At 38.1% G+C, this 11,374-nt stretch overlaps 1 protein-coding gene across 1 annotated transcript; it reads left to right on the plus strand.

The window, feature by feature from the left end:
- Positions 1-986: 986 nt before the first annotated feature.
- LOC119789973 (TBC1 domain family member 17-like) lies at positions 987-7,298 on the plus strand (the record flags this gene model as incomplete). Its single annotated transcript, XM_038295237.1, has 6 exons — positions 987-1,167; positions 1,364-1,463; positions 1,675-1,772; positions 4,130-4,246; positions 4,340-4,426; positions 6,734-7,298. Coding segments are annotated over 6 exons (736 nt in total), but the record flags the coding sequence as incomplete, so codon positions are not given.
- Positions 7,299-11,374: the final 4,076 nt, after the last annotated feature.

The following is an 11,374-nucleotide window of genomic DNA, read 5'->3' on the forward strand; positions in this document are numbered from 1 at the left end:
CATTCCGCCCATAGATTTCCCCATATAAATCTGAAAATCTTCTAAAAATTGTTTAAAAGTTTGAAGCTTCACTGAAGCAAAACTGTAAAAGTTAGCTGAAAGCCGAGTTAAACAGTAATAGCAGAAAGATACGGAAACATTTTAAAAGTTGAATGGTGTTTCTAGCTGAAAGTATGCTGAAGTAGTTAAAGGGCAAAGTTTGCTGAAGATTTAGTGGAATTTTTGAAGTTTTACATGCATTTCAATGGGGCCAAAAATCGCAGAAAAAGCTGAATATCGCAAAAAACTACGAACAATATCTTTACCAAAAGATATAGCAGAATTCTCCTGAACAAGCCGAACGTTTTGATACCAAATTTGTTTAAATCAGCTGAAAACTGTTGAACTAGTTAAACGAAGAAAAACCTACGGAATAATAATAATAAATATAAACAGAAAAACAATAAGTGGGAATGCATAAGCATTCCCACTTGACAAAACTAAAGTAGAATTGAAAATCAAAAGTCAAAACTCAATAAAATTGAAAAATAATCAAAATTTCAAAACTATTTAGAACTCTTTGTCAGTGAATCAGGTTTCCTGGTTCCTATAGTTGCATACGAGCCCCTTATTCCTCCACCTCCATGCTTCTTATTCAGAGTTGATGACGCCTGTTGTGACCAAATATCTGAGCTTTAGTCTCATCCATCTAAAAAACGATGTTCCAGAGCTCAAACCGAGTCAAGCTTCTGTTTTTACTCTTCCAATTTCAATTGCCTGGTCATGAACTCTAATTTTTAACTTAAAGTTAAAAAAAGTTAAAGTTTTTCTTTGTAGAATCTGATTTATTGGATCCATTTATAAATATTCTTCATCTTTGTTGGCCATTTGATATCAGATAGTTTTGAAATGATCTTTCCCCAAATACTGCCCAGCAGATTGTAAATCAAATGCTGGCTGCAGATGGATTTTCTCTTTATGCATCAAACTCCTTTAATTTAAAACAGGGTTAACTGTTTCATTAGAAGAGCAAATATTTGTTTCTTTTTCAATCCCACTGAGGACTTCCCTGTCTCCTTCTGTCCAGGTTATGTCCAGGGGATGAGCGACCTCCTCTCTCCCATCCTGTTTGTCACTCAGAATGAAGTGGAGTCCTTCTGGTGTCTGACTGGCTTCATGGAGCTGGTGGTTAGTTAAGAACTTTCTCTCTACAGTTATGATTGAACTAGTTGATTTTAAATGTTTCCATAGTTGTTTTGCTTTAGTTTCTACCAATTCATTTGCATTTAGGCCATTATTCTGCATCACCTTTTCCCCTTGCTTTTATTTGGTTTTCCCATGCATTAACCCCCTCTTATCTTCCTGCTCTTCTGGGTTTTTGCAGCATCATAACTTTGAGGAGTCCCAGGAGGCCATGAAGGAGCAGCTCCTTCAGCTGAGTATCCTGCTGAAGGCTCTGGACCCAGAGCTGTGCGACTTCCTCGGTAAGTTCAGCTGCTGCTCTTCCAGTCAGACTTGATAGTAAAATTAGCCCCTGCTCAAATGATTGGTGAAAAGTAGGACAGATAAAGAAGTGAGAGAAACATATTTTATGAAATCACTTCCTTATGCACTAAAATGATGCATGATTTTAATGTTTTTGTCTTTTTTTATCCAACGGAAAATTAGACTGAACATTTTCTTTATGGCCCTCAGACTCTCAGGACAGCGGCTCCCTCTGCTTCTGTTTCCGCTGGCTGCTCATCTGGTTCAAAAGAGAATTTTCCTTTGAGGACATACTTACCTTGTGGGAGGTGAGACAAGACAGCCCACCCCTCATAAACATACCAAAGCATAAGGATGCATGCTTTAAAACTACAATCTGAAAAGTGTTGCATCCATGTTTTATTCAGCCCCAATTTACCTTGTTACCCTAAAATAAAAGTCAACTAGCTGCCTGAAAATGTCTACTAGCAGCGTTCCATTCATCAACCACAGTAGAAAGTAGAAAAATGTAGAAAAACCCACAGCTGCAAACCAACAAAGACAAGGGTTTCCAAAGCACGGCCCGGGGGACATTTATGGTCCTCTGAATGATTGTTTTTGGCCACCCTCAACAATAAAGTTGGAAATACATTAGGATGAGACTCATTGACAGATAAAATGTTAGATAAAAAAAAAAAAAAAGTTATTTGTTCAGGCTTTCATTTGGAAAAGTTCCTCTGAAATTTCTCAGAGTGAATCTGTAAATGCAAAATGCTAAATCAAATGTATTGGTTTAAAGGTACATTTTACTAAACATTTTACTCCAGTTAATATTAAACTGATTTAAAAACGGTATTCATACGAAATGGATTAATCGGCTTTGAAATTGTATTTACTTGCATTAAAAGTTCAGTTTGAGAAATTTCCCTTTGATTTCAATTCTAAAATTCAGTTTGTTTTTTTGCCACAAATCTGGGTCCTTGAAAAAAGGCCAGAGTGATCGAACACAGATTCACCTCATGACAAATGACCAGAAACAAAACTCTCAGGTTTGTTTTAAATGAATTCCATGCATAGAAGCATCAGATACAGAAATGTCAACGTGTTACGTTCTATACAGTGTCTTATCCAGTGATGTAGATCTAAGGCTGCTACTTAGCGTGACACTGAGAGCGGATTCGCTACAGGCTCCCTCAGAGTGGAGCTGTTAGGGGAACACTGACGTACGACTTGTTGCACGCCATGTCAATCTAGTGTCTTAATTTAATAGCAAGAAGTAGCATAGCTGTTACAGTTAGCCTATCATTTCTTTATTCAACGCTTCTTATATGCATGATAGATTTAGTGGAAACCTGAGATTTTTGCTCCTGGTCATTTTTCATCTGCCAAGTCCCTGTTTGCTTCACTTCTCCAGGTCTAAATTAGAATAAAATAGAGAATAGAAGGTTGAAGGTTTCGGCCTTTACGTCCAAACTGTTTGGACTTTGCTGCATAAATCCAAAAGCAGCTGTTAGAATCTATGGACCAGACAATTCTCTCTATTTCTTGAAGGGTAGCACGTTGTTGAAAGAAAACAAAAAACAGTTTTGCTCAGTTCAGCAAAATGTTGGAAGAAGGTACTTTTATTAGATTAGAACAGAACTGGACCTTTAGTTAGCCTGAGTTTGCAAACAAATTCAGATTTGTGCACAGTTTCTATCTTCAGGGGTCAAGAGGCTCAGCACAGGTCCAACTTAAGAGTCTCATGGGATGGAAGACGCTAACCTGACAACAGCCAGATGCATGTCTCGCTCCGCCTAGCTCCACTCACATGCATCTGGGAACCTGCTCATTGAAAGTGATTTCCCCAACCGAATTTATGGTCTGTCCAATCAGGACGCAGGGCGGGTGTGTCCTGGAGTGGAGAAGCGACCGTGAGATTCCAACAACAATGGCGGCTAGCATTGAGGAAGCAAGCGTTAGCATTGATGCTGCTATTTCTTCTGTGTTGTCCTATCTATATCTGATATTGTTTCATTAAAAGAACATCAGAGAACGGCTTTGAAGGCTTTTGTTGGTGGAAACGATGTTTTCGCCCTTCTCCCGACCGGATTTGGCAAGAGCTTGATCTACCAAATGGCTCCTCCTCTCACAGCGTCACGGGTTAGCTTCGGTGTGAGTGGTTGAAATAGCACGTCAATAAAGATGACAGACAAGTGGCTTATCCAATCATATGCAAGGAGTTTTGATAAGGCCCTGCCTTCAGTAAAGGCAATTCCTATGGCGGGTTCCCAGATGTATGTGAGTGGAGCTAGGCGGAGCGAGACATGCATCTGGCTGTTGTCAGGTTAGGAAGACGCTGCACACATCTGGAAACCATCAGACATGGATGGTGTCGAATTGGAGGCCACACTATCGTTGTCTGATAATGTGAAACACTACAAACTACAGCGGCACCCTGGACATATCAATGACCAGCGTCACTCTTTAATACTGCATTTGTAGGGGGATATTGAAATAACAACATGTAGATACCCATTAGAGAGCAAAATGACATTAAACAAGTTATAACTGGTTTATTTATGGCAAACTGAAGAAAAAACAAATTAAGCTTTAAAGATTGAAAATGGTGACAAGCCCCTGAGCTTCACAGCCAATGAGAGTCCAGATGAAAACTGTTTCCAATCATTTCTCTTCTCCTCCTCAGGTCCTCTGGTCTCAGCTTCCGTGCAGCAACTTCCACCTGCTGATCGCCTGCTCCATCTTGGAGTCCCAGCGAGGAGAGCTGATCGGCTCGGACCACGACTTTAACACCATCCTCAAGGTCTAACATCATTTTCCTCCTTACTGCCTGCTGCAATACTTACCCCTGCAGATCATCAGCATGTTCACCGTCCTTCTCCTGGTTGGTTTGCAGCATATAAATGAGCTAACAATGAAGCTGGACCTGCAGAGCGTCCTGCGTGATGCGGAGGCCATCTACCTGCAGCTTGTTTGCTGCAAAGTAAGTAACAGCTTCACAGCGCGTGATTTCGTTTTAGTTTTTGTTACAGTTATTGTAGCTAATGCTAACTTGTCCTACAGGTTGAACAAATTAATAAATTGATTTGTTTCATACATATACATACACATATATACACACACATATATATATATGTGTATATATGTATGCGTGTATATATATATATATATATATATATATATATATATATATATATATATATATATATATATATATACATATATGTATGTACAGGTGCTGGTCATAAAATTAGAATATCATGAAAAAGTAGATTGATTTCAGTAATTCCATTTAAAAAGTGAAACTTGTATATTATATTCATACATTACATACAAACTCATATATTTCAGATGTTTATTTTGTTTAATTTTGATGATTACAAATGACAACAAATGAAAATCTCAAATTCATCATATCAGAAAATTAGAATATTACTGAAGACCAATAAAAACAAAGGATTTATAGAAATGTTGGCCAACTGAAAAGTATGAACATGAAAAGTATGAGCATGTACAGCACTCAGTATTTAGTTGGGCCTCCTTTGGCCTGTATTACTGCAGCAATGCGGCGTGGCATGGAGTCGATCAGTCTGTGGCACTGCTCAGGTGTTATGATAGCCCAGGTTGCTCTAATAGTGGCTTTTAGCTCTTCTGAATTGTTGGGTCTGGTGTATTGCATCTTCTTCTTCACAATACCCCATAGATTTTCTATGGGGTTAAGGTCAGGGGAGTTTGCTGGCCAATTAAGAACAGGGATACCATGGTCCTTCAACCAGGTACTGGTAGCTTTGGCACTGTGTGCAGGTGCCAAGTCCTGTTGGAAAATGAAATCTGCATCTCCAAAAAGTTGGTCAGCTGCAGGAAGCATGAAGTGCTCTAAAACTTCCTGGTATGTGGCTGCGTTGACCCTGGACCTCAGAAAACACAATGGACCAACACCAGCAGATGACATGGTACCCCAAACCATCACTGACTGTGGAAACTTTACACTGGACTTCAAGCAACGTGGATGAAGTGCCTCTCTTCTTTTCCTCCAGACTCTGGGACCTTGATTTCCAAAGGAAATGCAAAATTTACTTTCATCAGAGAACATGACTTTGGACCACTCACCAGCAGTCCAGTCCTGTTTCTCTTTAGCCCAGGCAAGACGCTTCTGACGCTGTCTGTGGTTCAAGAGTGGCTTGACACAAGGAATGCGACAGCAGAAACCCATGTCTTTCATACGTCTGTGTGTGGTGGTTCTTGAAGCACTCACTCCAGCTGCAGTCCACTCTTTGTGAATCTCCCCCACATTTTTGAATGGGTTTTGTTTCACAATCCTCTCCAGGGTGCGGTTATCTCTCTTGCTTGTACACTTTTTTCGACCACATCTTTTCCTTCCCTTCGCCTCTCTATTAATGTGCTTGGACACTGAGCTCTGTGAACAGCCAGCCTCTTTAGCGATGACCTTTTGTGTCTTGCCCTCCTTGTGCAAGGTGTCGATGGTCGTCTTTTGGACAACTGTCAAGTCAGCAGTCTTCCCCATGATTGTGTAGCCTATAGAACTAGACTGAAAGACCATTTAAAGGCTTTTGCAGGTGGTTTGAGTTAATTAGCTGATTAGAGTGTGGCACCAGGGGCCATCAATTTTGAACCTTTTCACAATATTCTAATTTTCTGATATGATGAATTTGAGATTTTCATTTGTTGTCATTTGTAATCATCAAAATTAAACAAAATAAACATCTGAAATATATGAGTTTGTATGTAATGTATGAATATAATATACAAGTTTCACTTTTTAAATGGAATTACTGAAATCAATCTACTTTTTCATGATATTCTAATTTTATGACCAGCACCTGTATATATACTGTATATGTATATGCAAAAATACCTACATGCATGTAGAAAAATATTGAGCAATTTTTTTTATTTCATTTGGTGCAAAAATTGGTCGAAGTAGGTCATAAAAAAAGCAAATATAGAAAATCGGGTGTGTTATTGTTTTTTCATTTTTTTTCATAGAAGAAAACTGTCCGAATTTACATTGCAGACTGAACTTTTGCCTGTTTTCCAGGGATAAAGAATGATAAATGTTTTAGTGGATCCTGTTCTTTGTGTAGAGAAAATGTAGATAATGATGTTTTAATTTGTTAGACTTCTTTAAACCTTTTCAACAGATGTGAAGGAAATGCAGTGGGCCCTTTCCAGAAAACATCATCCACATTCTGCATTTTCTTTTAAAATCAGCTTAGCTTTCTTTCTTTAGCTGTCACTAACCATCCGCTCCTCTTCTATCCACCTTCAGGACCTTCCCCGCAAAGTGAAGCAGGTGTTGGGTCTCTGTGAGCCGTCCAGTTCAGAGGAGGCGACCCCAGACTCTCAGAGTAGCGAGACAGAACACCTCCTCTGTCAGGCGGAGGGAGGAGCTGCATCATCACATGTTCCCACCTACCCTTAAAACTCAGTTTAGCTGCTCAAATTACTGTACGTTGATAAAAATAATGACTGTTGTTTCACATTTAAGGAGGTAGGGGGCGCTGTTAAACCATTATACCCAATTATGCAGTGCTTTGTTCAGTATTCTTTTTTGCCTCATGTCTCTGTTGTTCTGACTTTTTTCCATCTGATGCTGCTTATTTACTCCTTATTATACTGTTTATTTCCTTTTAATGAAGAATTATGTTTTATTTTCCCTCCATTGTATCTGAAAAGATTAGAAGAACTCAATAAACCGTGTCGGCGCTATGTGTCGCCTTTTGACACTATGCAAAGTTTTATGCATGCCGTATAGTTTTCACTCTCTGCATAGTTTTATTTTTAAAACTTATTGTAACAAGTAATTATTGAATAATAAAATGAATGCATAATAACTCTGTTTTATCTTTATGTGTGATATTTGGAAAGTAGTGAACTGCAGCTGATGTTCAACTCATTTTTACAAACATAAGGATTTATTTGAGCCATTTATCTTTAATGATGGCATATATGACATATATAACACATAACTACTGTGAAAAAATACCCTCTGCAATTAGTTTCACATGTTTTAGATCAAAACACATACAAAAATCTATTTGATTATTTCCTTCTTGGAGGAAACCATCACAAAAATCCATCCACACCAGTCAGACTCCACGTGAAAATATAATGTCCCTTCTGTAACTTATGACTTGGCTTGCCACACCCAGACCTTTGTAATTTAGATATCGCCTTAAAAGAACATGTCTGACAACATGAAGTAGGCTAAACGATCTCAAAGCAAAACACTATATTCTAATCCTATGAAATTCAAGAAAAATACAACTTAAAACAAGTAAAATTACTTGAAACCCATGTGTTTGTGTTTCATTTAAGTAGCTAAATACAATGATCTGCCAGTAAAATGTGTATTTTGGCTCCTAGAGTAGAACAGTTTTACAGTTGGGCTTGAAAGTTTAGATACCCCACCATTAAAGAAAATGATAAATTCACACTTGTTATTCAAATAACACAAAACTAAAAGAAAAAAAATAATAAATAAATGTATATATATTTACATATATATACGTATATATATATATATATATATATATATATATATATATATATATATATATATGTATATATATATATATATATATGTATATATACGTATATTTGTATATACATATGTATATATGTATATATATGTGTATATATATATATATATATATATATATATATATATATATATATATATATATATATATATATATATATATATATATATATTTAGACATTTGAATTTCAAATTGTTGCGAATTTTCTCTTTTCACACAGGGTCCAAATTATATATTATAAGTATTTCCAGTCATCCTAATATTTGAGTATTTATGTTAGTTCCTGGTTGGCTTTTAATTTAAATAAGTCAAAGCCTGTTAACCTTTGGATTGTGATCATGATGAATATGAACACCTAGTTTATCTCAGCAGCACGAAAAGATCAGTCCAGTACTCAATGATTTGATCAGCACCCAGAACAACAGGAGTCTGATTGAGATTCAAGAGGTGCACTTCTTCATATTTGGACAGTCTTTCCATGTGGAGGTTCTCCATATTTTCCAGTCATTTCTAAACAAAAACAAAAAAGGCATTAGATTAGGTATAATCTATGCAGTCCCTGACATGTTAGGATGTTCAGGAGGAATCTGAGAATCACCTATATCTGAAATTTGTAGCACCACTGTTACTTTCTTCTATGAACATCAGACATTGAAACTGACATCAGAATGGACAGAGAGGTTGCCCGAAAATGGCAAGTCCAGGTTTTCTAAAATGAACAACTTCTAATGTGTTAAAGCCAAAGTCTTTATCATTTTTGTGTCAGGTGACACAAAGACTGAGCTATTTGACCAAAATGATGTGTCACAGAGGCTTTCCAAATATATTATACAAGGTTTCAAGCATGGTGGTTGCAGCAGCATGATGTGGGGTTATGTGGGACTTTGTTTCAAAAACTAATCATTCCCAGGAAACCAGAGGTGGGAAATGTGGAGCCATCAAGTAATCTCTACGTCATATATTTGTTCTGCCCAGCCACTGAACCAGGTTTAGTCCAACCTGCACGGTAAATTAATTTCTGCAGTGGGCAAGTGTTTGCAGCTGACCGTTTGGGAAACACATTCTGGTGAGAAAGCCTTATCTGTTTTTTATAACTCCCAATCAGAAGTCCTAACAGACTGTTTCTCAACTGACCTACTGGAGATGATGTGGAGAGATTATTGCTGATCATGCGCAGATTTTTGTTCTTCCCATCCTATTTAATTTTTCTATAAAGAAGTGACAAAAATAATCTGAAAGATTTTATGCTTGACTATAAATGTATCATTCATAACTCTATCTTGGGAATATGGCAGATAGGTTGAGTAAAGCTGAGTATCTATTTGTGGGTCTAGTTGGCTGCAAGTAAAAAAGCAATGACAAAACTACAGATTACTATGACAGAACTACAGATGAAAATATTGTTAAACATTTACATGTACTAGAGCAAACTATATTCTCAGTCACACTCCAAATGATTTAGGTCAAAACAGTGGCAGAAATAGCCAGCCTATTTGGTCAAGGAATGGGACTATATATGCAGATTGGGTATTATATTTTATCTTTGGGATTAATTGATCACCCAGCCCCTGAATGTGGGTAAATGTTTTGTATTATTTCTTTGTTGTACCATTCCTCAATGTACGTTTTAACTGGGTGAATTGGAGAATATGCTCAATAAATTAAACTCTGTAAACCCAGTTATACTTGCTTTTCAAAACATAACATATAGTTGTTAAGTTGCTTTTTTAACTTGTGAACTGGTAAAACTCTCATCTCTCATCCACCCCCTCCTCCTCGTCCAGGAAACCAGCAGGTGTTTTTATGAGTTTAAAGGCTGTAGAGAAATAGAACCTCTGTTCTCCACCGTCCCGGGAAATGAGCTGGAAAATGAGGGGCGGGCCGCCACACCTCCTTCTCAGGACCCGCTGCACTCCTCCTTTGGCTCGTCTCTGTGTCCCACCCTTTCCATCCATGCTGTTTGAATACAGCTGCAGCATATGAATTTAGCAGGCTGCTTAAACAAGCCGCCGGTCTGTCGCTCCTTCTGGACCACCCCAGCCTGACCTCACTAGACTGACAGAGCCAAACTCACTCAGCCCCTCATTCAAACTCAATCTGCTTTCAGCTCCTGGTCAAAGGCCTTGTCAACAAGTTTAAATCCAAGAATATTCTCTCCCTAATTCTACAACTGACTAAATGCTGGAGGATTATCGTCTCTTCATGGTGTCATTATGCTCTTATCTGTGTTCATTGGATCTGCTCTCTGTGCTGTCATGTTCAGCTGAAAACTAAAAGAAATCTTAACATGGTTCATTAATTATCAGAGTTTCTTTTAAATCATAAACATAACCCACCCCCCCCCCCCAGCTCAAAATTTTCTCAAGTTTGAATTTCAAAATAAGATACATTTCACACATTTTGTGACATTTTAAGTGAATCCTTCAATCTAAAGTTTGAATTATCACAGTATGGTAATTATGTCATTTCAGCTTTTTTTAAATCAGTTCTTTAAACTGTGAACATTTATTCTACATGGCACACAATCCATCCATCCATCCATCCATCCATCCATCCATCCATCCATCCATCCATCCATCCATCCATCCATCCATCCATCCATCCATCCATCCATCCATCCATCCATCCATCCATCCATCCATCCATCAGCATTGCAGTGGGGCCACACAGAGACACACAACCATTTACACACACACTCACACCTCTGATCAATTTAGAGAATCCAATTAGCAATTATTAACAGTTATGCTTTTGGACTGTGGGAGGAAGCCGGAGTACCCGGAGAAAACCCTTGCATGTCACAGTTCCGGTTCTGCTTAAGTTGTCTTTTAAGTTTTTTGTTTCACGTTGATCCATGTTTTTCTTAGTTTTCTAGTTTTATTGATTCAATTTTCTATTTTGTGGTGTTTCTGGATGTATTTGAGTTCTTTGGTATTTCCCGTTTGCCCTCTGTTGCCCTCTTATGTTGGTCTCCTTTCCCCTAGCTCCTTTCTAGAATCATCTGTTCACACCTGCTCCCAATCAGCTCATTAGTCCTGTCTTTGTTCTGTCTGCTATATATACTCTCCCTGCGCAGTTCCTCAGGGCTGGTTCCTTGTCTTTTCCTGGCTCCCCATGTGATTTCCCCCCGAAGTTTTATGGTTTTTGGATTTCTGCCTCAGTTATTTTATTAAATCTTCCAGAACTCACCTCTGCCTCAACACCTCTGCATTTGGGTCCTCAGAACCTCAACTCAACTGTGACAAAGCATGCACAAGAAGAACATGCAAACATGCAGAAAGACCCCGGGCCGGGAATTGAAGCCTTTCCTTGCAACAGTGCTACAGACTGTGCCATCCTGCAGTCTTGGCACAGAAATATTTTGACAA

This window comes from Cyprinodon tularosa, unplaced genomic scaffold, assembly GCF_016077235.1.
Source record: "Cyprinodon tularosa strain WSP-4 unplaced genomic scaffold, ASM1607723v1 ctg352, whole genome shotgun sequence".
NCBI classification, from domain to species: domain Eukaryota; kingdom Metazoa; phylum Chordata; class Actinopteri; order Cyprinodontiformes; family Cyprinodontidae; genus Cyprinodon; species Cyprinodon tularosa.